Source organism: Mus musculus, chromosome 19, assembly GCF_000001635.26.
Source record: "Mus musculus strain C57BL/6J chromosome 19, GRCm38.p6 C57BL/6J".
Classification (NCBI taxonomy): Eukaryota; Metazoa; Chordata; class Mammalia; order Rodentia; family Muridae; genus Mus; species Mus musculus.
In genome coordinates, this window is record NC_000085.6 from 29,320,743 (window position 1) to 29,348,429 (window position 27,687).

General features: G+C 41.6%; 2 protein-coding genes and 1 long non-coding RNA gene across 3 annotated transcripts; 1 reads left to right on the plus strand and 2 right to left on the minus strand.

Moving 5' to 3' along the window:
• Positions 1–611: 611 nt before the first annotated feature.
• On the minus strand, positions 612–4,576 carry Insl6 (insulin-like 6). Its single transcript, NM_013754.1, has 2 exons — positions 4,303–4,576; positions 612–997 (listed from the first exon to the last, which is right to left on the minus strand). Exons 1-2 carry the CDS (start codon positions 4,571–4,573, stop codon positions 693–695), a joined length of 576 nt encoding a protein of 191 aa, NP_038782.1. The 5' UTR covers positions 4,574–4,576; the 3' UTR covers positions 612–692.
• A 6,436-nt stretch (positions 4,577–11,012) lies between these two features.
• Positions 11,013–13,928, minus strand: Rln1 (relaxin 1). Its single transcript, NM_011272.2, has 2 exons — positions 13,644–13,928; positions 11,013–11,424 (listed from the first exon to the last, which is right to left on the minus strand). Exons 1-2 carry the CDS (start codon positions 13,852–13,854, stop codon positions 11,078–11,080), a joined length of 558 nt encoding a protein of 185 aa, NP_035402.2. The 5' UTR covers positions 13,855–13,928; the 3' UTR covers positions 11,013–11,077.
• Gm52390 lies at positions 13,896–27,510 on the plus strand. Its single transcript, XR_003952902.1, has 3 exons — positions 13,896–14,008; positions 14,145–14,277; positions 26,577–27,510. It is a non-coding gene; the product is annotated as a predicted gene, 52390 (long non-coding RNA).
• Positions 27,511–27,687: the final 177 nt, after the last annotated feature.

The following is a 27,687-nucleotide window of genomic DNA, read 5'->3' on the forward strand; positions in this document are numbered from 1 at the left end:
CAGCGCAATACAATGTGTCTGTCTACTATTACAGCGCAATACAATGTGTCTGTCTGCTATTACAGCGCAATACAATGTGTCTGTCTACTATTACAGTGCAATACAATGTGTCTGTCTACTATTACAGCGCAATACAATGTGTCTGTCTACTATTACAGTGCAATACAATGTGTCTGTCTACTATTACAGCGCAATACAATGTGTCTGTTTACTATTGCAGTGCAATAGCTTGTGCCAGGGGCATAGTTACTTGCTTAAGTTGCTGAGACAAATGAGCTGGATGACTGAGAGGAACCCAGTCGTTATGGGCATGAGTCTTCTTTTTAATCATCTAGATAGAATGATAACATGCCATATTCCATCTAAACCCAGCTTAAGGGCTTTCAATCATGACGAAACCCAAATAGATCGTTTTTCAAATACCTACACGGATTATGGCACCTATACATAGTCTTTAAAAAAATATTCGACAAAATAGGAGTCACTAAATACTAAGATTCTTGTTACCAGCACACAACACTACAAACTACTTGCAAATATCCTCTAGTGTGGTTCAGTCCTGCACCTACAAGCAGAACCGCAAGAACATATAAGCAGTAAATTAGATTTAGTAAGCTTTTATTAAGCGAGCATAGTTCCTACGACAGTTTGTACATCTCTATCACCAGTGATGTTTGATTAATCGTTAAGGTTTAAAAATCAACAAAGGGGAGGCACGCGACGGCCATCTCTTCTTTGGTGCATCCTATCACACAGCACTTATCTGCAAAGCCTCTGCGTTTCCTTTGGGAATGATTCCCCCAAAATAAACTTCTGAAGGTATTCATTTTGTTCGTGCTTTTCTTCTGAAGTTGTACGCTCTTAACATAGGGCTTGCCACTGTGGTATGAAAACACTCTTGCCTTAGGAAGCAACTCCGTCTTTTCAAACTGATAGTCGGGCAGTGACTGAGGCTCCCAAGTGTGTGTTCCTTTCTTCTGAGAGACGCCTGCAGGGACTGTTGAGAGACAATGGGGGAAGAAAGTCCTATTTATCCAAATCTCCTACTAGATATGAATTTAGTATTGCAAAACTAAAATCAGATACTTATTTAAAAAACATTTTAAATAAAAGTTGAAAAGTACAGCTATTCAGGGGCAATTTTTTTTTTTTTTTTTTTTTTTTTTTGGTTTTTCGAGACAGGGTTTCTCTGTGTAGCCCTGGCTGTCCTGGCACTCACTTCGTAGACCAGGCTGGCCTCGAACTCAGAAATCCGCCTGCCTCTGCCTCCCGAGTGCTGGGATTAAAGGCATGCGCCACCACACCCGGCTGGCAATGTGCTTTTAAGTAAAATAGTTGCGATGTTTTCCTATGAGAAGGCTTAGCAACCTTTGAATATTTTGTAATAACATTTTTTATCTCAATACCGCTCACGTGCTGTCGAATTCAGCATTTTACAACACACTGAAATCAGTGACTCCTACTGGGTCGTCAAAGCTTTGCGCCAGCCACTTTCTAATTCCAGAACGTTTCTCTCACCTCTCAAAACAAAAGCGAACAGAACAAACAAACAAACAAACAGAAAGCCAGCAGCCACTGCTAACAGTCTCGCCCACCATCTCTCCCTCTAGCACCAGGCAACCATCAGCCATGCTCTCTCCCATGGCTCTGTCTATTCTGTATATCTCACACACGTGGTAGCATTTGGTATGTGCTCATTTTTGTCTGTCTTTCCATTAGCATAGTATTTTCCATGAGTAACCATGTGTAATCATATATGTTCCCCCTTTATTCCTTTCATGGCTAAATAACTTCCCAGGGTGTGGCTTTCCCACAATGCACCTCACTCATCCATCTATCACTTTGGTGGTCTTCACCTCTTGGCTATTATGAATGGCACTTGCCCTGGCTATTCACACCCACATTTTTATGTGTTGGTGTTTTCAGTCCTTTGGGTATAAGCCTAGGAGTGGAATTGCTGGGTCCTGTGGTGATTCTGAACATCTTCTCATGACCTTCATATGTCACCATTGTTGAAATAACCATTAAACCCCGTGTTCAGTTTGTTTGTTTACAGTGTCTGCCTTTGATTATTTCCGATCAGTCTGTCTTCTATGTGTATGTTATAACTAGGTGGTTAATAGAAGCACTTTGTTCTTTAACGAAATGTAAAGAAGTATGCAGTGGCATTGTGCTCCAAGTGCAGAGTTATTGTTACATTGTCTAACTCAGCATTATTGGATGATATTACTGGATGATAGAAGCTGAAATAACTCCTGGATGTAATTATCCAGAGACATTGTGGATGTCTACTGTGGTCACATTTAATACTGCCTAGGAGGAGAATCCCCCCCCCCCCCCGCCAAGGCTTTAACCAGAGATTCAGCTCTGTGAGCTGCACTCTGCATCCTGTAACCCCACTGTAAGCTCAAAGAAGGAAATCTTTATGGGGGAGGATAATCCATGGTGTGTGGGGAAACTAATTGGCTCAGTCACATTTCTGTAGTTTGAAATTAGAAGAGAAGGAGGAGGAGGAGGAGGAGGAGGAAGAGGAGGAGAAAGCAGAGACAGAGGAGGAAGACGAGGTGGTGGAGGAGAAAGAGAGAGAGAGAAGGTGGAAGAAGGAGGGGAGGAGGAAGAGGAGAAAGAGTGAGTTTCAAGACTGAAAAGATTGCATGAGGCTTGTCATAGAATAAAGGAACACAAATACAAATGGGCAAAAAGAAGGAGAGGGACGAGGAGGAGGAAGAAAAGGGAAAGAAGGGAAATAGAGGAGGTCAGAGTCTGCGTGGATTCTTGGCCTTTCTGAATCTATCACTGGGTCTTTCTTTCCAACCCCCACTTGCAGTGTGAGGTTTTGCCAGGCTCGCTCTGTCCCCTGAAGCTGGAGGGCGTGGCTTCCCGTCCTTTTCTGCTATTACAGTGAGTAAGACAGAGTTATAACTAAACAAAAAAAGCAAAGATTAAAGGGAGCAAAATGCAGTAAGAAAAGAGGAAATAGTCTAGGTAATACATGGTTATTAATTCTGTAACATTTGAAATCAAACAGAAATGAATTCCTATGAAAATCTTGACAGACACAGATATATGAAAGCTACGCACATCGATGACAAAGAGATCGAAAGCAAAACTAGTCACACATAGATGGTTTTAGGGGTGAATTCCACCTAGTTGCAAAGGAAAGTAGTTTACAAGCAGTTCCACTTCATTTTATGACTCTCATTAATTCCTTATTTCCAAGTCAAGTAAGAACATTGATTTTTTTTTAAAGTTCTGATAAGTTGCTTCACTTACAAACACTGCTTTGAAAAAAACTATAAAATTAGTTAAGGGAATCTACAAACACATTTTACAACATAGGAGAAAGGCTAATATCAGAATGGCAAGGGTAGGTCAAGACCACGAGATCTCTATGCAATTCAGCACGCTAGTTCACCTTCAGTGCTGCTGCAAACCACAGAGAAGCTTCATCTGTCCCCATACTACAATCTACCTATCTGCATCGATGAGCTATCCATGCCGAGACTCATCTCATCCGCCCTTGTCCTTCCCTGTGCCCTTTATTAAGTTTTCACTTCACATGAATTGCTCCGTTGGCTTTGCTCTCCCTCTCTCAGCCCTTCTGGACGAACCTTACTGCCCTACGCTGTTGCTTCTTTTCCCCTCCTGTTCAGCACATCCTGACCTCCTCGCTCTTCCCCGTATAATTCAGACAGCAGTGTCTTTCCCCTAAATAAACTTTTCCTCTAAATAAACGCCCCCAATCCCATCCCATCCTATCTATGTGACTAGTTCCTCATCACCTATATCTATCTTCTGACAATGCCCCCGACAGTGGTTAATTTCAAATGAGCAAGAATTTATTTGACTCGTGATTTGAAGATGCTCCAGGGTCCAAGGACTTTTCCTGTAGCATCATCCCATAGCGGAGGTGCCGGAAAAGGAGGATGAAGTGATCTTGCAACAGATTCACTCAGGACAATCCACTTCTGTGATAATGGCCTGACTCCGTTTCAAGAAAATTTAATTCCCTCACTTCACTTCCTAACGCTGCCCTGGAGATTAAGCTTATAACACACGGAATTTGGGGTATACATGAAACCTAAGGCCATCTTTTTAATAAGGCCTACTCTGAACAAATTATTTCTTCTAAGTCTAAAGTGAACTTCATATAAGTCTGTATGGTTTTTAAAACTGTATTCACACGTACACTAGGTACAAATTCTATTTCCTACAGAAATTCACTGGCAGAGCAAAGTCAAGGATAAGAAAAGAGGAGTTTGCACACTGATAAGCTACCAAGCCTTCCCTTCAGAGTTTTACCTGGGTTTGTGAATCTTCTCCAGGCGGAGGAAGAAGGGTGAGGGTTGAAGGCTTTGCCCTTGCGTGAGTAGTGGGGAAAGAACTGTGTCATAGGACTTTGCTCCTCCATCTCGAACCGGCTCCAGTCACTTTGGCCACAGAGTTTTATAACTTCTATCAGCAGGTGCCTGCCGCACAGCTTCCTGGGTCTGGATTCCTCTTCCTCTTCCCTGGAGAAAGGAGTCAGTAGGAGTCCAAGCCACAACAGACAAGAACAGCACAGCTGCTTCATCCCTGGGCTCCGCCACAGGGCCGGGCGCGCTGCAACGGCCGTCGCCCCGCCCCCGCCCCGCCCCGCCCCGCCCCGCCTTCGCCACCCACCACGCCCCCAGCCACGCCCCTCTCCGCACCGCCCTCGGGTTGCCCTCCCTCGCAGGCAATCTTCTCCAGAACACTTTGGTTAGGTGCGGGGTGTTCCAGGCTTACATGGACTTCCGGCTTGCAGAAAGTTGAAATTAACAGGCTCTTTTGGCCTCAGAAATGCAAGTTTTAAAATGTCTTCTTTTCCTAACTTTATTCATTCATTTTCCTTGTCGTCAAAGTTGAAATTAACAGGCTCTTTTGGCCTCAGAAATGCAAGTTTTAAAATGTCTTCTTTCTCTGACTTTATTCATTCATTTTCCTTGTCGTGCGCTCCAAGAAACTGCCTCATGAAATATGAGAACCTAGGACTCTGAGATGCAGCATCCCCCCCACACCTGGAATGTGATCTTCTTTTTGCCTAGTGTTTACAGGAGCCATTTCTTCCCTTCGGAGAAACTTATCTCCTTCATGGATTATATTTTTTAACTTTAAAAAATTGGTACTGGAACTAGAGAGATGTCTTGGCAGTTAGGAGAACTTGCTCTTGCCGAGGATCCGGGGTCGCTTCCCTGTACCAACAAAGCAGCACATGGTAGTCTGTAACTCCGGTTCAGTACCAGTCATACTCGTGGTGCATATACAGACATGCAAGCAAACACTCATACATATCAAATAAAATAAATAAACCCTTTTTAAAAATTACTCATTCCATCGCGGTGTCTTCTCACATCTATCGCACTGTACTTCACTCTCTCTTACTCGCCTCCCTTAACCACCCTCTCCCAGTTCCTGCCTTTAGTAATTCCCCTTTTTGCTTTTTTTTAATTACATGTCCTCTATTAATTGATTGCCTCCTACCTTCTTTAAGCACTCATCCCTCTCGGAATCCCTTTTGTAGTTTCATGACCTACAAACACAAACATTTAAGCATACACATATATAAACACACAAATACATAGTTTTAAGTCTAGATTCTACATGTACATAAAAGCATCATTTAGTATCCGGTTCCCGGTAAAAATTGCCTTAATTTATTTATATGAGCACATTCTTTTTTACAATAAATTATCATCACCATTATTATTATTATATTATTATTATTATTATGATGTTTATTTACTGCTGATGTGTGTGTATAAGTTGGATCCAGTTCTCTCCATGCACCATATGGGACCCCAAGATCGTTGTCACATTGTCAGGCTTGGCAGCAAGTGCCTTAACCCGCGAAAGCATCCCACTGCCTGGGAATGCATTCTTAACTGCTACACACTATTATTAGCAGGATAATGGCTGAATGGATTTATTTAACTGAAAAAAAATTATTTGCATGCCTAATTTTGAGTGAATAAGTTCTAATATTATAAAATTAATTTCAGATGTATTTACTAGAATCCCATACTATTAATTTTACTCCAGAACATTGTCATAAAATATTTGTCTTTCTGAATCAAATGTACTTTATTTAACATAATATACACTTGTATCCATTTTCCTACAAAGGTCATAATTTTGTGGGTTTTTTCTTCATAAATGTATTCAAATTTCATTGTGCATATGTACCACATTTCTTTTTTTTTAATTGGCTTTTATATTTAAATATATGTATGGGTATGTGTAGTGCCTATTGAAGCCATAAGAGGGTGTCAGATCAAATGGTTACCTGACATGGGTGCTGGGAACCAAACTCAGGTTCTCTGAAGGAGCAACAAGTGCTCTTAACCCTGGAGCTCGGCGCATTATCAGCACCCAACCAATGGTGAAGGACGTCTCCGCTGGCCCCACTTCCTAGCTACCGTGAACAGTGCAGCAATACAAATGTGTATGAGTGTCTCTGGGACGGGTTGACTTAGAGCCCCTGTAGTTCCCAAGCTCTGCAGCGCTCCTTCTCTTTAGATTCTTCAGGAGCGGCCATGCGGGCAGCATGTATCTGTATTCTCACCGGCAGGGAACACACATTCTTGTTTCCTCACAGCGTTGCCAGCATTTGCAGTCCCGTGCTTTGTTTATTGATAACAGCTATTCTAACTAGAGTGATGTGGACTCTCAACTCCTTTATTAATTGTATTTCGCTGGTGGGTAAGAATGTTCAAGTATTGTTTTTTTGTAGTCATTTGCATTTCTCCTTTTGAGAGTTCAGTTTATTAACCCATTAAATGATCAGATGATTAGCTTTCCTGGAATTTAAAATTTTCAGTTCTTCATATGGGTGGATATTATTACCCTGTCTAATGTGTAATTACTAAATCATTTCCCTCATTCTGTAGGGTACCCAGTGGAGGCTGGGTTTTTCAGGGGTTGTTTTGTTTTGTTTTTGCTATATGGAGCCTTTTACTGTCATGTGATCTTTTCAATTGTTGGGATCATTTCCTGCGTTATTGGAGTTCTTTTCAGAAAGCCTCTGGCTATGCTGCACCTTGAAGTGTTTGCCCTAAATTATCCTCTTGAAGTTTTACAGTTTCAAGTTTTAAGGTCTTTGAGAAATTTCAAATAAAAACACACACACACACACAACATGGAAAATAAGAATCTAACTTCACCCTTTATGTGAAAATCCAGTTTTCTCAGCACCTTTTGTTCAAGAAGCTATCTTTTCTCCCACCTTTGTTAAAAACCAGGCGGCTGTAAATGTGTAGCCTTACTTGGGGTCTGCTACACTGTTGCATTGGTCCACGGATCTGTCCTTGTGCCAGTACCCACTGCTTCTGCATCTAGGACTCTGCTGTAACTGCTCTTGGCTACTGAAACTCTTCCAGCACTGCTCTTCCAGATGAGCATCTCTTTAGCTGTTCAGGGTCTCTTGTGCTTCCAGGTGAAGTTTAGGGTTATCTTTTCTGGTGCTGTCAAGAACGGCACTGGAATTTTGCTGCCTATTGTACTGAATCTGCAGACATCTTTTGCTGATAGCAGTCAATCTTGCCATATTAACGCTTGTCTGTTCTTGAGCACGGGAAGCCATTTTGTGTCCTATTAGCTTTCCAATTTATTCAGTGTCTTAAAGTTTTCACTGTAGGAGTTTTTCCCTTTGAGTTTTGGGAAGTTACTGGGAATGGGAATTCCCTCGTTTTGTTTTGTTTTGTCCCTCCCCCCACCCTACCCCCATGAGTTCCTTACTGATCTATAGTAAGGATACTGTTCTTTCTATGTTGATTTTATGTTCTGCTCCTCTGCTGGAAATATCCATCAGTTCCTAGACTTTCTGACAGTGTCTTCTTCCATTATCTCATTCACTTAGTATTTTCACTGTAAATGATTTTAATATAAAATCAGTTTTATTTTTTTAAAGATTTATTTATTATTATATATAAGTATACTGTAGCTGTCTTCAGACACTCCAGAAGAGGGAGTCAGATCTCATTATGGATGGTTGTGAGCCACCATGTGTTGCTGGGATTTGAACTCTGGACCTTCAGAAGAGCAGTCGGGTGCTCTTACCCATTGAGCCATCTCACCAGCCCTCAGTTTTATAATCATTGGTGATATATTAATAGATTGTATAGTCTGATGCTCTTGCTGATACAAAAATTTAGTGTTTTGGTGTTTTTTTTTTCTTGCCAAGTAATGCTGGAGATTTAGTCTTCAAGAATAGATTGTTCAATGAGAATATTGACCACCAAATAAGAAGAGCTATTCAAACCAACAGACTGTAACACAGAAATGCAAAGACACAAAAAACCCAAAGCAAGTAACTCTTCCATAAGGTTCTGATTCTTCAACTACGGAACCCAAAGATCCTGAAATAGGTCAAATGCCAGATAAAGAACTTCAAATGTTTCTGGTAAAGATGACCAGTGATCTAAAAGAGGCTATGAACAACTAGATGACGAGTCTTGAATTGTCTTGTCATTGCTGGGTTACTTAACTGTAGCATGGGCAACTTGCCAATGACTACATCACAGAAAAAAAACCAACACCTCTCAGGGAGGGGTGAGACCTCATAACCAACGCACCCCCATTCCCTGGTCCATGATAGAATGCTGAAGGGTCCAAGTTTGTGCAGATCCGTGTCCAGAAGGCAGCACTTCAGAGCACTCTTCCCATTCTCTAGAGCTTTCTAGTTCCCCACTCCCTTCTTCCATGACAGATACTCTGTGAGTCTTGATGGGGATGACGTCAGTGTCCTGTTTAGGGCTAAGCACCCAATAGTCACTTGTTCTCAGTACTTTGACCCATTACGCGTCTCTGCGTTAATAACTGCCTCATTTATAATTTCCAATGAAATTTTATTATCTGGAAGCAATTTCATCAACTTCAGATGGCCAGACAGAGGGGAGCATGAGTTTAATACATTAATATTCTCAGTACTTCCACATATAATTTCTCTTTCTCTTTTCTGTCTTCTGATTCAATTTTTTGTTTCCCTAGCTTTGTCCTGAGTTCTAGTGGCATCCATAGATACTGTTAAATCAACTATCAGTTGATATCTGATATATGACATATGGTATATACTATATACTACATATATCATATACTATATAATAAAATATACATAAGAACAATCTCATCACTTTCCTTCATGGAGATTTAAATGCTCAAGCTTTGTCTGCTAAACAATGTGATTTACCAAATGCTTTCTATACCTGGCTGCCTAGTTTTATGTCAACATAACACAAGCTAGAGTCATTGGAGAGGAGGGATCCTCAACTGAGAAAATGTCTCTGTAAGACTGGGCTGGGGGCAAGCCTGTTGGACATTTTCTTAATTGGTGGTGAAGGAGGACCCAGCCTACCATGAGAGGTACCATCCCTGAGTTGGTGGTCATGGGTTCTAAGAAAGGAAGCTGACAACTATCAGACTGAGCTAGAGAACCCTGGGGGGGGGGGTGGCTAGGGGAAGGACTGGAGGAGCATAGGGGGATTGCAAACCAATAGAAAGAACAATGTCAACTGGTCGGAACACCCAGAGTTCCCAGGGACTAGACCACCAACCAAGGAGTGTATGGGGAGGGATCCATGACTCCAGTTACATATGTAGCAGAGGACGGCCTTGTCTGACATCAATCAGAGGGGAGGCCCTTGGTCCTGTGGAGGTTTGATACCTCAGCATAGAGGGATGCTGGAGTGGTGGGGCAAGAGTGGGTGGGTAGATGGGGAGCAGCCTCATAGAGGCAAATGGGAGGGGGGAGAGAGTTACTGTGGAGAGGTAACTGGGAAGGGGGTATCATTTGAGATGTAAATGAATGGAATGATTAATAAAAAATAAAAATAAAAAAAGAAAGAAAGCAGGCTGAGCAAACCATGAGGAGGAAGCCAGTAAGCAGCAGCCCTCCATGGCTTCCGCATCAGCTCCTGCCTCCAGGTTCCTGCCCTGTTTGAGTTCCTGCCTTGACTTCCTTTGATGAGTGATGTGGAAGTGTAAGCCAAATCAACCCTTTTGTCCCCAAGTTGCTTTGGTCATGGAGTTTCGTCATAACAATAGTAGCCTTAGTTAAGACTTGTCATTGTCTTGCTTTGTGTTTCCCCTGCCGTCCTGCACAAACTGGCATGGATGTCACTTCTTAATCCATGTGTTCTCTTCCTATCAGAATGTGTTCGCCATGGAGGTAAGAGCCTTCATTTGATCTACTTATTGTGTGATATTCCTTACTTCAAACAGAGTCAGGAATACAGTAGGTTCTTAATCACTGAGACTAACAGATACAATTAATAATGCTATCAACAAATAATAAATTAAGTGCTAGTAAGTAATATAATAATATAGTATAATATATATTATATATATAATATATAATAATAATATAATATTTGGTAAATAAATGCATAAGTGAATAAATGAGAATTTGAGTTCTCTTTACTGTTTCCCTACCTCTGTCATCATCCTCGTTTAATGCTGCACTGTTTAATGTTTAAAATCCTTTTTAAAAAGCTCATTAGGCAATGGAGTCATCTTTTGTTTATATTTATAACCTAGTGTCTCCTAAATTGAGTCTTAATGTGAATCTGTTATGCGAAGAAAAACATTTAAGTAGTATTTATTATTAGCACAGTTTAATAGATTTATTAAATTGTTATTTAAATGTATCTTATTTAATTATTACTTTTTAATTTTACAAGTATGGCTGTTCTGCCTGAGTTTATGTTGCCTGCCACAAGCATGTGTGGTGCCTGCAGAGGCCAGAAGAGCCCACAGGATTTCTTAAGAGAGCATTGTATTAGCATTGTATGCATGCAGTGGTAAGGATGTATAATCATTTTAAATTAATATTATTCAAAAGCAATAAGACCATTAAAAGGACAAGATGAGTTTTGCATACAAATATTATTAACAGAACTACAATAATTCAAAGAACATTTCTTTTATATCAAAGGACAAATCCATATGTAAATTATGGTTTCTCAAATCCTAATAAATAAGAAAAGGGAACAGAAAGAGGCCATCAACCAGGTAGCAAGAATGCATGTGAACACTGGACTGGTGGTACACAATTAGCTCCGTATCAGCAATAGAGTTTAGCAATAGATCTTCTGCTACAACCGACGTGGCAACATTGCTGGCTCATCAATCCACCAGACTCCCTCTTTTTCCGTGAATGGGTATCTGATTGCAAGTATTTAAGCCCTGGAGGACTGCCGTCTTCTGCTTCACCCAGTTTATCATGGAGAGTTTTCTTAAAGCCTTCCAAGCTAACAACAGAATCGCTCAACACAGGTGCGTGTTGTAGCTCTGGGAGCGAGGCCTGAGCCTCAGACAGTACTGCCTTGAGCTCTTCAGACAAATTTGGAAGGCATTTCAGCGTCGTATCGAAAGGCTCTGCATCTTTGTTGATGAAGGATGGCACAACTTCTGTTAAGTTTAAAAAAGAAAAGTGAGTGGGGTAGGCAATATTCATGTCAAGGTGCATTTGGGAAAATACAGACATCTGTATAGAGAAAAGCATTTTGCCTGGATATAATTAAACACGGAACCGGGGTCAGAGAGTATTGAAAATCTCAGTGGTTTTGCTGGCTAGGCAGTTCAGACTGCTACGATCTTACCAAGGCTCTGTTTGCCCCATGTGGCTTCTTTCTGCAAGTGTCCTCATCTTGCTTTTATCACTGTAATTTTCACCCTTTGTCACTAAACTCTTATTTCTCTGCAATCACGCTGGCTATCAACAACACTATTTTTCATCTTTTCTAGCCCAATGTGGTGCCACACACCTTTAATCCTAGCATTTGGAGAGCAGAGGCAAGTGGACCTCCATGAGTTCAAAGCCAGCAGGTTTACAGAATTCCAGATTAGCCAGGACTATGTTAGAAAGATCCCATCTCAAAAAATAAAATAAAATAAAGTAACATAAAATAAAACAAAACCAACTCATTTACATGTTTTCTAACCTGAGTCATTTTCTTCATTGCCTTAGCACCATGAAAAAGTAGTCCTTGAAAACTATTTCCATGATTTTAGGAGTCCCAGAGTGTCAAGTTACTGCTTTAGGATAAAGTTTAAAAGACAGATATTTCCAGCAGCTCAGCTCTGACTAGAGAAGGATGGATGTCTCTGAACACTTACGGAGCAATCTTTCTTCCCTAGAGTGTTTGCTCCAAGTCAGTGGTATTGTATACTCAAGACAGAAACAGCCAAAAAGAACGCTTCCCAAACTGTGTGTTTCCCAGTGGTGCCTGGACCAATGTGCTGAGTGTGGTGTTTGCTCCCGTGCTGTGGGAAACCCTCTAGAACCAAGTGACCCCTTCCTTCTTTGTACACATTTACAGTTCAGCATTCACGGACTGTTTCCACCAGCAGTGTCAGTTAGGAGATTTACAGGAAAAAAAATTTTTTTTCTGCCTACAAAACTCTTTATAGTAACTCAGACCTTCCCCCTGCTCTTACCTATTCCAAATGCACAAATTTAGAGTGTTAGCAGACAAAAAAAACCTGGCAATGCTAATCAAGTTTAGATTACAGTGCAATAGCTCAGCTCTTGATGCCATTCTTCATGTCCAGCAGAACAGCGTGTCAGCTTACCAATCAGTCACTCCTCTGGAAAGAATGAAACCAAGGAATCCAAAAGGCACAGCCTAAGTGTGCAAGGGAGATACCAGGTTAGCCTTGGAGGCTTACCCTCCAGAGAAAGCCAAACCGTTCCCCTATACTGGGGTGCTCTGGGACAAAGATCCTTCCTAAGGGTCCCGTTGTCCTTTTAGCCAACAACCAACTTCAGCCGTTGGAATTTGGCACGGAAAGTGATGGCACTGTCACACCTGTTCATTCCAAGTCTAAACCAGTGACAGCAGGTGGCATTCTGTACCATTTTGTGTCTATCAGAAGTCCTGCCTTTTTCCTTCAGGAAGACATTCTAACTTTAACTCAGTTTACCAATCCCTCCTTGCTCTAAGATTTTGTCCAGTCAGAGTTTCATCGGCTGCCAAGCAAAGTTGATGTACTTAAAACCAGTAAGCAAAGGCCAGCTGTAGTCGGGGGTCAGAGTTAACTTACAAGCTTTTGTGCCTTGAAATTCCTTATTTACAACTATTTTTGAAATCCGTATGTTTGGTTTGTAGATAATAGACACAAATATAACATTTTAATCTAACTGAACTCATACAGGTATTCACTTTTTAATTACTAGATTTTGGATTCAAATGTTATTTTTATGACACTAATGAGTTTTCGGTCATGATAGTCTGCGTGCTAGCCCTTATTGATTTTCTTACATCCCCCCAACCTCTCAATTAAACTGCAAGCCCAGTTAAAAAAAAGATGCACAGCAAGGCTCCCTAGGTGATGTGTCTTACAAACAGGGAGCAGTAGTCCGCCCGGGCATACTCCACAGCCCAGATTTTGGCTCCCGTTAGGTCCTAGCTCCATTCCTAGTGTAAATGAAGCCCTTGCCTGCAGCATATCCAATTCCCTCTGATAGGTTTTCACTGAAACTCTGACCCAACCGAGCACGAGCACGTCAAACCTGAGGCTGGGGATCACAAACCTCCCCCGCCCCGGGGGGAGGCAGGGGACCTTTCCAATTGGTGGTCAGCCAATGGGAAGCATGAGAAGAAGGGGTGAGATGAGAAGGCGCTCACCAGTGGCTTGCCTGGCAAGCAGAGCTGGCTCCTCCTGGCTCAAAGCCAATCTTCCCACGGAGGCCCCGCAGATTTTGATCAATTCACGGGCATATTCACGGCCGCACATCCGAATGAATCCGTCCATCCACTCCTCCGAGACTCGCGTCCTGCAAGGCTGGCTCAGCAATAGCCAGAACCCCAGGAGCTGGAGCAAAAATCTGCTGGACATTCCGGTCTGGGCTGCTTCTGGGCGGCTCAGCCTTGGCGGGACTGGGCTCCTGCTGCTTCCCCAGTGCTCAATCCGGCTTTTATATCCCTTGGGAGCTCTCAGCACCAGTGTTGATGGTTCCAGCTCCACCCACTTCCCACCCTCAGCCTGCGTGGTATTGTCTTCTTGAGTCTCGTTCCCCTTACCCACCTTTCATTCATCACACCACCCTTCTGTCTTCTTTATTCTTGCCCCCAAACAACCTTATATCCCAAAATCACTTTGGATTTGAAGTTTTTTCTTAATTACAGAATAAGGCATGGCCCCTGGACTAAGTCACATCAGCAATAGAGACCACCTATCTTCTTACAAGCAAAGGCTTCCCAGCATGAACGTTTCTCTTGTTACCTTCTAACCCCACTAAGGTTATGGCTGCAATTGCTGGTAGGTCCGGTCATAGAAGACATAACGGGAGGAGGGTAAACTGTTAATTAAGAGGGAAACTGACTTTTCACCTGGAATGTGTTTTTTGTTTTGTTTTTGTTTGCTTTTGCTGACGTGAACCTTTTGTGATTTCTCTTAAGCAAATTCAGTACGGTTGTTTTAAAATCCTGTTGAGATTTGTAGGTTGGTTTTAGATCCTACAGTGGATATTCTGTTAGTCATAATGGAGAGAGAGAGAGAGAGAGAGAGAGAGAGAGAGAGAGAGAGAGAGAGAGAGTGTGTTTAATAGATAGAATCATAGTATCTGCACCATTTGACTTCCTTCCTGGCTACTTGTTTTCTGCGCACTTCGTTGCCTTATGGTTCATCCTAAAGTCTTTAGGACAATGGGGACCGAGAGCAGTAAGAGCCAATGCCCTTGTCTTGTTCTAAGTATCACAGGAAATGCTTTCAGGTTCTCCGCATCCGATATGATTGTAGGCTGCTGCTTGTTGTACACTCTTGATTATGTCAGGTAGCAACTTTCTTTCTGTAACTTGCTTTAAATAATGATACAGTGTTGACTTTTATCCAAAGGTTTACCTGCTTATATGGAGATAACTTTTACAGCTTTTGCAATTCATTCTGATGATATATTACATTTATTGATTTGCATATGGTAAACTACCCTTGCCTCTCGGACTCATCCACCTTCATCACCATGAATGATCTTTTTGATGGTTTAATATTTTGTTGAGTGGTTTTGTATCTATGTTTATCAATGACATTGGTTTATAGTTTTGTTTGTTGTGTCTCTGTTTCCTTTTGGTATGGAGCAATGCTGAACTGAGAGAATAAACTGATTCTTTGGAATACTTTGAGAATCTGGTAAGATTCAGCGACAGAGCCACCTGGGGCTGAACTTCTCTTTGTTGGGAGACTTGGTTACACATGCTCCATACTTGACTTAGTCTCTTCTGGTTGTCTATGTCGTCACGGGTCAATCTTGATAAGTTTATATCTAGAAATTTATCCATTTTTTTCTTTTCAAATTTTTAAATGAATTTGATTTATTAGACTGTCCATAGCATATAAAGCCCTTTTAGTTTTCTTCCTTTCTCTCTCTCTCTCTCTCTTTTCTTCCTTCCTTCCTTCCTTCCTTCCTTCCTTCCTTCCTTCCTTCCATCCTTCCTTTCTTTTAACGTTGTCCTCAATGAGGCAACTATAGTATTTTGTAGCAAACATAATTTAAAAACCAAAACTAAACAAACTCTCCTCAGTTGTGGTACCTCAGCTGTTAGTTATAACCAGATTAAAGACCTAAAACTCTACAATACATTAAAAAAAAGGCACTGGAAATTAAGCAAACATTCTTGACTCTAACTGGACGAAGTCTTACTAAAAAAACCTAAAATACAAAAAAAAAAAAAAAATTGTCTTGAGTTATTTGGCCTTGATCTTTGTCTGTAATTTTAGTCAGTTACATCTTCTCCTTTATTTTGTCTCAGTTGTTCTAACTAAAAGTTTCTCAGTTTTGTCCATCTTCTCCAGAACCAGCCCCTCATTTCAATTATAATTTAGTCTCTACTTACTTTTTGATATTGTTATTTGATATTGTTACTTTTTGAATTTGTTATTTTGGATTTGACCTGCCCTTGCCTTTTGGTCTTTGAAATACACAATTTGTCTGTTATTTGAAATCTCATCATTTTTCTTATTGCTATAAATTTCCCCTTGCTATTGACTTTTATTTACTTATTTTTTTAAAGATTTATTTATCCATTTTATGTGAGCACACTGTTGCTGTCCTCAGAAACACCAGAAGAGGGCATCTGATCCCATCACAGATGGCTATGTGGCTGCTGGGAATTGAACTCAGGACCTCTGGAAGAGCAGTCAGCGCTCCCAACCGCTGAGCCATCTCTCCAGCTGGCTATTGACTTTTTAAAAATTCCTTAACCTTTCTTGTGTTGTTTCCATCTCTGCAAGTTTTAAGAATTTTCTTCTTTTAGGCTCAAAGTTATTCTTTTACATAAATTGATTAAAGAGATACAAGAAAAGAGAGATACATTATGGCTTTTTGACCAATCATCAGACTAATATAGTATAATTTTTTAAATTATTAATTGTGGTAGGAGTCTATAGACAAGACTGAAAACAATTTTGATTTCCTTTGTTATTTCTTTAATGACTTAGTATTTACTCAGTATCAGTTGCTCAGTCTGTGTAGGTTAATACAATTTCTGATGTTCCTTTTATTCTCAATCTCTAGCTTTATTCCTTATGATCAGAAAGATACACGTGGTATGATTTTGATGTTCTAAAGTGTGCTCTTTTGCTTTGCTGTGCTCTATTGTAGAGAACGTGGGCGTGCGCATGAAAGGCGTGTGCACTCGGTAGCTGTTGGGTTGAAAAGTTCCACTAGTGTCTTCAGTGTGGGTTAGTTCGGGTGTTTCTTGGCATCTACATGTCTGTCCCCTGTTGAGAGGATGCTCAAGCCCCCACTCTGACTGCGCTCGAGATGTTCTCCCCTTTGTCTCTAATGTTTTATAGTGTTTTATAAATTGCATGCTATATCATGGGTCAGTGTTCATCTGTAATTGCTATGTCCTCTTGCTGAATGGGTCACTTTTCTTTGTCTCCTTCTGCAGTTTATCTCAGAGTGACTATTACCCTGTGCAAGTGTAGGTGCTCCTGTCTGCCACTGCTTTTCATTAGTGTGGAATGCTTTACTATCTCTGCCTAGTGTATGCCTACTGGTGAAGGGAATTTCCTGTGGACAGCATACTGTTGCTTTGGGCAATTTGCTGAGTTATTTATTTCTAAGATCATTGGACCTTCATATATATATATATATATATATATATATATATATATATATATCCACTTAGCCTGTATCTTGTTAGTTTCTGAAATAAATATTTTTCTTTTTATTTTGACAGCATGTTAATTTTATGTATTCTTATGGCTCAGTGTGACATTTCAGTTCATGTGTACAGCATGTACCAGGCAGACCCAGCCTTCCTTTGTCCATCCCTCCCCACCTTCTAGGTTTCCACATACATATCTAGTTTTGGTTTTGGAGGATTGTTTGTTTTGTTTTGTTTTACAACCTTACAGGCTACTTGGTGAGAAATAGCATAGAAGTAACCAAACCAGCCAAAAGTGCGATGGTGTATAAAACTAATCCTGATCTCTAAGCCTTGTTACACTGAGATTTGGGGATGAAGGATGACGCTAACTCATTCTGGATACGTATCCCAGGGCAACAGAATCATCATATCAAAGAGATGCCTGTGCACCCGGTGTGCCCAGTTCACAATAGTCAAGACACAGAATCAATAGTGGAATATTATATAGCCACCAAGAAAATATAATCCGATCACTTCATAGCATGGTGGATAGAACTGGAAGGAATTACATTAAATGAAACAGGCACAGAAAAAGAACGGCCATCTTTTTTTTTTTTTTTTCCTATAGAGAACTCAGTATTTTCTACCTGGGGGATTTAGTCCATTTACACTTAAATTTGATTTATTAATAATTAAAGACATATTCCTGTAACTTTCCTTCATTTTTTATTTGTGTCCTCTATTTTATTCTGTTGCCTTGGTTTAGTACATGGCTCGAGTGGACTTCAGCTTACTTTTGGGTTTCAGATGGGTCTTATTCTTTCAGTGTTCATACGGTGCTAGCTTGCTTTCTTTCATTTCTGGTTTGGACTCCACTAAGCATGTGATGGAAGTTGCTCTAGTGACCAGTTCCTGATCTTGCTTCTCTGGGGTCTTCATTGCTTTTCTCCTGCATTTCTGAATGGCAGCTTTGATGTGGACAATTTTCCTGCTTGTCAAGTGTTTTCTTTCAGAACACAGAATCAAACATTCCCTTCCCTCCTGGTCTGAAGACTTCTTGTAAGCAGATGTACTGATCGAGGCCAAGATGCGACTTCTTACTTTCCTCTTGAAGGTTTTAAAGTTCTTTCTTTTTAAAAGATTTTTAAAGGTTTATTTTTGTTATTATTACTATTACATGGATGTGGGGGTAGGTGGGCAAGTGATATGAATATAGATGCCTGTGGAGGCCAGAATGTGTCAGGTCCCCTGGAGCTGGGGTTACCTTGTCATTTTCACACTTGTGACTATGTATGCCACAGGGGAGTCAATTCTGACACTTCTATTTGGTATTCTATGTGCCTTCAATACCTACATGTCTATCTTTGAGGCTGTGGGATTTTTCCGACTATTAGTTTATTTAATAGATTTTGTTTGTTTGTTTTTAATAACTTTATCTATTTCTTTGGCTTCTGGTGCCCCAAAATGTGAGTACTTATTCCTTAATCATGTCTCAATAGTGAGCTCTTCATGCCCAAGGTTTCTGTTTGGTTCTTTTCGAATGTCTCCGGCCATACCCTTAATTGGTTTTCTAGCTTTGTTCTCCTGTCTCCCTGCACTGTCACCAATGCTGTGCTCATTGTCACCAATCCTTGTGCTCATTCTTTGGAGTTCTACCCTTGTCAGGGGCTTTGTAGCCTCTGTGTGTTGAGCTTTGTTATTTGTGTGTTCCTTTAGAGGCGCCGTGGTTTTCATATTTCTTGTGACCCTGAGCTGATATTTACATACTGATGATGCCCACTGTGGCTTTTGTAACACCTTTTGTGGGGTCACCTTTGGTTCCAATTAGGCCCTGTGGTACACCCACCTCCCCAAGCAGGGAAACTGAGACTATAGTTTCTCACACTCTGTTCCATTCTCTAATCTTTGTGTCTTCCAGGGTTCCTGTTTCTCCTTTTCTATGTCCTGCACTTCAAAACACAGCTACAGATTTCTCATTCCAGTTCTTCCTATTGGAGCAGGGGTCAAGTAGTAGGCAACAGTCAACCATCTTGCTCCTGCTCCAAATAGATTTTTTAAAATAAAAGCATTAAACTGAGCACACAATCAGCACTTTTTCACAAATGCTTTGGGCACACTTATGCATGAGCTATGACAATACTCTGAATTTTAAAGCAATTGTTGGCTGTTTATTCTAAATGCTTTACCATGGGTTTTCTTGACAGCATGTAAAACCCGGTCTTATAAGTGTGTATTCTGAGGCTGGGACCTCTGTCTGAAGTTCTACGTTTGGAAAGGAAAGGCGGATACAGAAAGGGCTGGGTGTGCAGGGCTGCTTCTATATCTGGATGTCATCTGTGTCCCATTGCCCAGGCTCTTCTGGGTTGACATCGCTATTTCAAAGAGCACAGGTCCTGCCTATGTCAGATGGTCAAGCGCCTCTGAGTTCCCACAGCCTACTATTGAATTCCTCTGCTCATGGTTTCCTACCTGCGCTAGCTCCTGACCGCTGTGACAGACAGTCAGGCATGGCCAGTGGCTCACAAAGCCATGGGACACTCAGTTTTTAAAAGACCCTTCTAAAGCTGGCCACCAGTAACTTCCTGTAGCTTTGTGTTTCCTGACCAGTTCTTACAGTTACTACTCTGCCAACTACAGGTAGTCTTTTCCTGGGGCCAGTGATGATCCGTGTGCCCCTGCACCTCTGTTGGTTGCCTTGTACTCTACCATTTTATTGCAATTCAGGGCTTGAAGAATAAAGTGAAGATGCGCATTTCCAAGCATTCTGGGTACAACATGGCGGTAACTCTCTAGTTCCCAGCCGTCCCTGCAATCACTCCTCCAGTGTTCCCTACCTGCTGCCTTACCTAGAATGAAAAGTTTAACAGTGAAAAATTGATCTCCAAGGGCTTCTCGCTAGGAAACTATTGGGAATTTCTCAGTTAAGAGAGTAAGAGAGAGAAAGCCACTTCTCGTTGCTTATTAGTGTGCTCAGATAGTAGCACATGGGCTTGGGGAAGCTGGGCAGTGCCCCAGCCACACCCAAGGCTCCAGGACTCGAGCTGCAGACTCCAAATAGGTATTTGGCTTGGGTTTGGTTTTTAGATTACTTGTTTTATTTTACATGTATGAGTATTTTTGCTCAAACGTGTCTGTGCACGCTTGACACCCGAGCACATGAGAAGAGGGTATGTTTAATACCTGTAGAATTGGACTTAAGAGTGATTGTGAGCTGGCATCTGGGTGCTGGGAATGGAATGTGAGTCCTCGGGAAGAACAAGTTTTCTTAACTCCTGAGCCATCTCTCTAGCTCATTGTTTTAAAAACCAGTTGGCCACTGAAGTGTGCCCTTTTTTTGTGGTCTGTGGCTTTCACGTTACACCAGGCACTGACGCTGTGTCACAGTTTGATTTCTGGCCACATAATTCAGCCATTACCACAGACATTCTTGGAACATCACAACCACAATCCACTCTCTGCCCTCTCATGGAACCTGGAACTCATACTAATTTGGGGACGTTCTATTGCTAGTAATGAAATAGGCCCATTGAAAGATGGCAAGTGCCTAGAATTAGGACCCCAGAAAAAATACCATACTTCTGATGATGTAATTCTTACATACCCTTCTCAGATCTCACAAATAAAACTCTCTGGAGTCAGGCTGGAGAGATGGCTGAGTGGTTAAGAACACTGACTGGGGCTGGTGAGATGGTTCAGTGGGTAAAAGCACCCGACTGCTCTTCTGAAGGTCCAGAGTTCAAATCCCAGCAATCATATGGTGGCTCACAACCATCCATAACGAGATCTGACTCCCTCTTCTGGAGTGTCTGAAACAACTACAGTGTACTTACATATAATAAATAAATAAATCTTTTTTTTTTTTTTTAAAGAACACTGACTGCTCTTCCAGAGGTCCTGAGTTCAATTCCCAGCAACCACAATGTGGCTCACAACCATCTGTAATGGGATCCGATACACTCTTCTGGTGTGTATCTGAAGACACCTACAGTGTACTCACATACATAAAATAAATAAATAATATTAAAAAACCTCTCAGGGGCCATATTGAGAACCACTAATGTAGAACCAAGGACCACTGACCGATAGCCAGCCATACACATAAAACCTGCCAACCAAAAACCTCATAAGTATTAGCCTCAATGCTCTAAGGTGGGTGATAAGGGACAAGCCACCCAGCCTTTGTTTGGCTGCATCGATTAGCCACTGAAGTGGGAGTGTTTTATTTCCAAAGAACTACTTACTGGGCTTCGGTCAAGAGTCTTGGGCAAGGACAAGACCATTTCAGTTAAATAAAAACATATTTTATACTAAGAATCCTGGAAACCACAGATGTTTTCTCTTGGCTGTGCCAGAGCAAATGGAACCAACAGTTCTCCACAGGTTTGTAAACCCTAGAGAGAGTCATCATAACAGTCGTGGTCCTTTCCTCCCATATATCAAATGCTTATTCTCCTTCCTGGTGAAGCGATGGGGTCGATTTGGTTCTAAGGCTTCAAATGAATGGCCAGGAATCTCACATGCTGCCATGATACCAGCTAAAGCTGGAAGGGCCTCTGAAGGCCTGCCCACAAGCTACTCTGCCTCTCTATTACGGCAGATAACATCTCCCAGTGAAACACCCTTCCTACTAAAGAGAATGCAGTACTACTCTTGCTGGTCCCAGAGGAGTGAGCCTCAATTCTCTGCTAGCCTGCTGGAGTATTCAAATAAGCCAATCACATACTCTCTTGGCAACCAGGACTCATGTCACCCTCTCAATACTGCGAACGCTTGTCTCACACAGGGGTTTTACCCATTCAATCTTTTCACACCTGCCACTCCCATTCGACCCTCTTAAGTGCTCACCACCAGTGGGTGGGGGTTTCGTCACCTCCATAACCCAAGTAGGGAACCACTCCCTCCAGCAAAGTGACTCAATTAGAAGATGATTCAAAATGACGACCACTACAACCTACCCTCCTCCTGCTCCTCCTGCTCCTCCTGCTCCTCCTCCTCCTCTTCCTCCTCCTCCTCTTCCTTCTTCTACTCCTTCTTCTCTCTCTCTCCCCCCCCCGATATTTTCTTTATTTACATATCAAATGTTTTCCTCTTTCCAGGTATCCTCTTTGGAAACCCCCTATCATATCTCCAAGCCCCTGCCTCTATGAGGGTGCTCCCCCCCCACTCCCCCCTCCCCCCTACATTCCCACTGGGACATTGAACACCCTCAGGCCCGAGGGCCTCTCCTCCCACTGATGTCCAACAAGGCCATCTTCTGCCACATATGTGGCCAGTGCCATGGGTCCCTCCATGTGTACTCTTTGGTTGGTGGTCCAGTTCCCGGAAGTTCCAGGGGGTCTGGCCAGTTGACACTGTTGCTCCCTCCATGGGGCTGCAAGCCCCCTTAGCTCCTTTAGTTCCTTCTCCAACTCCTCCATCAGGGACCCCCCTTAGTTCAGTCCAATGGTTGGTTGCGAGCTTCTTCCTCTGTACTTGTCAGGCTCTGGCAGAGCCTCTCAGGAGACAGCCATATCAGGCATCCATCAGCAAGCACTTGTTGGCATTCACAATAGCGTCCTGGTTTGGTGGCTGTATATGGGATGGATGCCCAGGTAGGGCAGTCTCTGGATGGTCTTTCCTTCAGTCTCTGCTTCACACTTTGTCTCCATATTTTGCTCACCCTACTAAAAAGCACTGAAGCATCCATCCTTCTTCTTAGGCTTCATATGGTCTGTGAATTGAACCTTGGACATTCCGAAATTTGAGGCTAATATCCACTTCTCAGTGAGTACATACCATGACAAACTTCTCTCTTGTAAAAACTTTTGTGACCACCAATAAATTTTGGAACATTGTATTTTTATTTAAATCTTTAACATTTTAAAATTTTTTTCAGATATAATTGTCAGTTGGGAACATATTGTTTAATTTCTACAGGTTTGTTAATTTTCCATGACTCATCATACTATTTTCTAGCTCCAACTACTGTGCTCAGAAAGGATATTTGATATGACTTTAATCTTCTGAAAATTTTAATGCTGTGTTCCGAGACTTAACCCATGCTCCACCATGCAGAAGGTCCCTTGAACAGTTGTTACGAGTGTGTATTCAGCAGATGACAGAGGAAATGTTAGGTCGGTGTGCAAGGAAGTGTAATTCAACTTCCTTGTTTCTTATTTAGGTTTTCTGTCACCTGACAGATGGTGAGTTCAGTGCTGGCCACCTTGCAGAGATCCTTAGCATCCAAGGCTTAGAATGTTCACACTGGGGGTCCAAGTACAAGTTAGCAAAGAGTAAGTCTGGTGTCTGAGATGTGAGCCAGGCAATATAGCCAAAGAGCATAGATCTAGAATGCGGGCATTTCTGGAGCAGCGTGGGTGGGGGTCAGGGTAAAAAAGGCTGGGAGAGGTGGGGAACATACAGTCAGGTCTCTGTGGTTTCCAGGAAGGAACAGCTGCTGAGTATTCTGTGGCATTCTTTGGTGAGCAAGCTTCTTGGGAACACAGTGATTCCACCTTACAGCTCACAGTATACCGCTAATGCTACAGAGCGTCTAGCCTTTCCTTTTTGTTCCTAGCCATCCGGGTGTCTCAGACGAGCATCAACTGGCCTATTGACATAGATGCTCCATCTTATTCTTCTCCACTGTATTGCAGAATTTTAGTGGACCTTCTCAAGGGTGTTTTTTTTTTTAAATAAATAACTGGCTTTTTTCCCCTGGGGGTGGAGGATGAAGATTTCTACCTCCCACTCCATCATCTTGGTAACATCACCTCCTTGACCCAGGTTGTGTTTCAAGAATCTCATTGCCATGTTGAATGAACCCCTCTGAATATTTTGGTTTTTTTCACTCAACATTATGCTTTTGTTATTTATGTTTTCTAATGCAAGAAATTTCAGAAGTCTAGAAAAATCAAGTTTGCAAATCAGATTTAGGAAATACCTTAGTTTTTAAAGATTATTAATTATAAAGATTATTAATTAATTACATATAAAATATATATGTCACATAAAGAACACCCACGTACTGGTTTTCCATGACTAGTGTTCTACCATTCTTATTTCATCTGTATCTACAATTTCCTCTCTCTCTCTCCATACAGGCATATACACACACAGTACAGCATACACACACACACACACACACACACACACACACACACCACACACTATACACACCCCACCCCCATATACACACCACACACACATATACACACACACCACACACACACACACACATTCCACACTGCACATACCCCACCCCACACACATACACACACCCCACACTACACCCCCCCACCACATACACACACATACACACCCCCACACTACACCCCCACACCCCACACACACACCACACACACATACACACACACCCCACACTACACACACCCCACCCCCCATATATATATATATATATATATATATATATACATATACATATATATATATATATATACACACACACCCCACACTCCACACACAAACCACACACACACACACACACACCACACACACTATAGTCTCCAACTCATCCAATTATAACAATGGAAATTATGGTGATAGTTATTATAATTTTAGATAATACACCTTGAAATGCACAAATATTAGGCATGCAGTTTGACAAATGAGGACACTGGTGTACGCCGTATCTTTGTCATGACACAGTCAGTTCTATTTCCCCTCATGATTCTTTCTAGTCAGTGCTGAACTTTCCAGGAAAATGCTGTTATGGTCAACTGAGGTTAGTGTTGCCAAAGATTTCATAAGTGGAATCACAATGCATGAGCTATTTTATTTAAAGGAGACTTGGCCAGAACAGGTCTCTCATTAAAAAATAAGAACAAAAAAATGACACAGAAGAATGGAGGTTATGCAGTGAATAGTAACTGAAGCAATTCCAGTAATGGGTACCAAAAGTGCTCAGAGAAAGCTGTTCTAACTGAAGTTATCCCTGCCTTATGCGTCTAAACAGAAAGGGAGTGAATGTGGCAGACAGCGCTGAGTCAGCATCTAAGACTTCTGGCGGCGTTCGATGCTTAATTACAATAGCAGAATCCAGCAGAAAATTTATAATAGAAAAACTTTGATGTTCTTCTTTGATCTTAGACCAGTGTTTCTCAACCTGTGGGTCATGACCCCTGGGAGGGAGGTCGAATGACCTTTTCATAGAGGTCATATATCAGATATCCTGCACATCAAATATTTACCTTATGATTCATAACAGTAGCAAAGTTGCAGTTATGAAATAGCAACAAAATAATTCTATGGCTGGGGGTCACCACGACATGAGAAACTGTATTCAAGGGTTGCAGCATTGGGAAAGTTGAGAACCACTGATTTAGATGTTGTCTCATACTGATGGAAATCTGATGTAAAAACATTCAGATTTTTGGAAGTACGTACAGTTCTGCTATTTAGGTGGTGTTTATGCTTAGAACAACAAAGTCACGGCAGTGGGGATACATGTATGTGTGTGTGCGTCAGAAGAGACCACACTCTCTTAGCTTATAAAAACGAACTGGCTTGTGAGAGAATCCCACTATGGTCCCTGGCAGCTATGCATGGCCTGTCGACTAATGGAAGCATTCGAGTGAGCCCCTCCCCTCACAGCTCCCCCTCAGCCCTCTTCTTGACTTTTAGACCTCTCAGATTGTCCATGTACACACATTTCTGGGCCTTGTGTTCTGCCTGTATATAACCCAGGAACTGCTCTAGCCTTCAACAGTCACTAGGCTAACCAAAGTAGGTATTTGAAAAAAAAAATATATATATATATATATATCAGTGGAGATACTGAAAGTGCCAGACACTGCTTTCTACACTTTGGTAGTGTGCACTGTCTTCCTGAAGTCTCCTGCGGGTACCCACAAGGCTAAAGCCAAAGGAACATTTCCAATCCTCTTACAGAATAGACACTTTCCTCCCCACCCCCCAAGGGCAGGAAACACCACAATGTTTGAGAAACAGTCTGTATTTAATAAGGATTTCTCAGCAAGAGCCTACTCCTTTCTCAGAATGGCAGAACAGAAAAGAAAAAAAAAAAACCTGTGTTCTGGTGAGAGTGACTAGAATACCCATTCACATTTGGATATTCATGTGTTGGAATTGTTGAAATCTATACAACATGTCAACTAGATGGCTGACATTTGAATCGTATCGGTTGCAGAGGTTTTGAAATTTGACGTCTGTGAGTGAATACACATATGTACTATATATGATATCATATGAAGTTTGTCTCTATATCTGTCTGACTCCTCTGTGTGTGTGTGTGTGTCTTTCCAGGCTAGGAATTGAACCCTGGGCCCCATACACAGTAGCCAAGTACTCTATCACCAAACTCCTTGCCCAGCCCAATTTTGACAGTCTGACTCTGTCCCTTGTCTATTCTCTTCTAACCCACGTACTTTTTGGTTTTGGTTTTGTGAGAGTCTCATGTCATCCAGGTTGGTCTTGAACTCACTACATATTTTTGCCTTACTCTGCCAGCATGTCTCCGGAAGTGGAAAGCCACCTGCTAAGTGTCCCACCCCAACTTTGTCTCCGACCATTGGCAGAACCATCGAGTGTGGTTTCCGTGAGTCTCTAAATGTTTGTTCATAAAGCAACTTCAGCTTTCTCTCGCCTTTCATGCTCTCTCATGTTTTATTACCTCATTTTTCTTGAAGCCACACAAAAGGCTGTAATAATAAGCTAGCTAAGAGACTGTAACTGATTCAGTATTGGGAATTTAATAAAAGTTGTAATTAAGATGCACTAAATATTTAATTAACATAAATGACTAAGATAATGAAGAGTTACAGATGAAATGTTTGTCAATTCAGTAAAAGGATAGTGTAATAGGAAAAAGGGAAGTTTTGAATAATCAAGTCTAAGGCCATTTGAACCAGGTTTTAACATAGCTGTGCTTAAAGGCAGTTGTTTAGACCGGCTTTGGGTTTTGTCTCTCTGTACATGGAGAAGACTCTTATAGGAGTAGCTGTTTGAATGTGAGTTATTAATGAACTCTACCTCAAGACCAGGAGCCAGCAGGAAGGGTCTGACAGTCATAGAGCGCCACGGGCCTGGGTGGGTTGCACAGCGGCTAAATGTTCTGTAAGGTCTTTAGCGACACAGCTTTGAAGTTATACCTGCTGAACACTGGTGTTCGAAAGCTCACATAGCAGAATAATTCTAAATTTAAAACTCTTGATGAACCATTTTGGACACCAATAACACACTAGTATTATGAGATTGTGTGTGTGTGTGTCTGTGACAGAATCTTGTTACACTGCTCAGCCTAGTTTCAAACTTAAGAACTTCCTGCCCTAGCCTCCTGATTTGTTGATATTATGGTATATTCCATTGTGCCTGGATCCATCAGATGAAATCACCATCTCTTTCCTCTATAATTTCTTCTATCTATCTATCTATCTATCTATCTATCTATCTATCTATCTATCTATCTATCCATCTATCTATCTATCTATTTATCTATCTATCATCAATTGGTTGATTGGTTGTTTAAGGCTATCATATATGTATACAATGAAATAAAATCAACCCATTTCCCTCCTCACACTCCCTACTGACCCCCATTTATATCTCTCAACTTCATCGG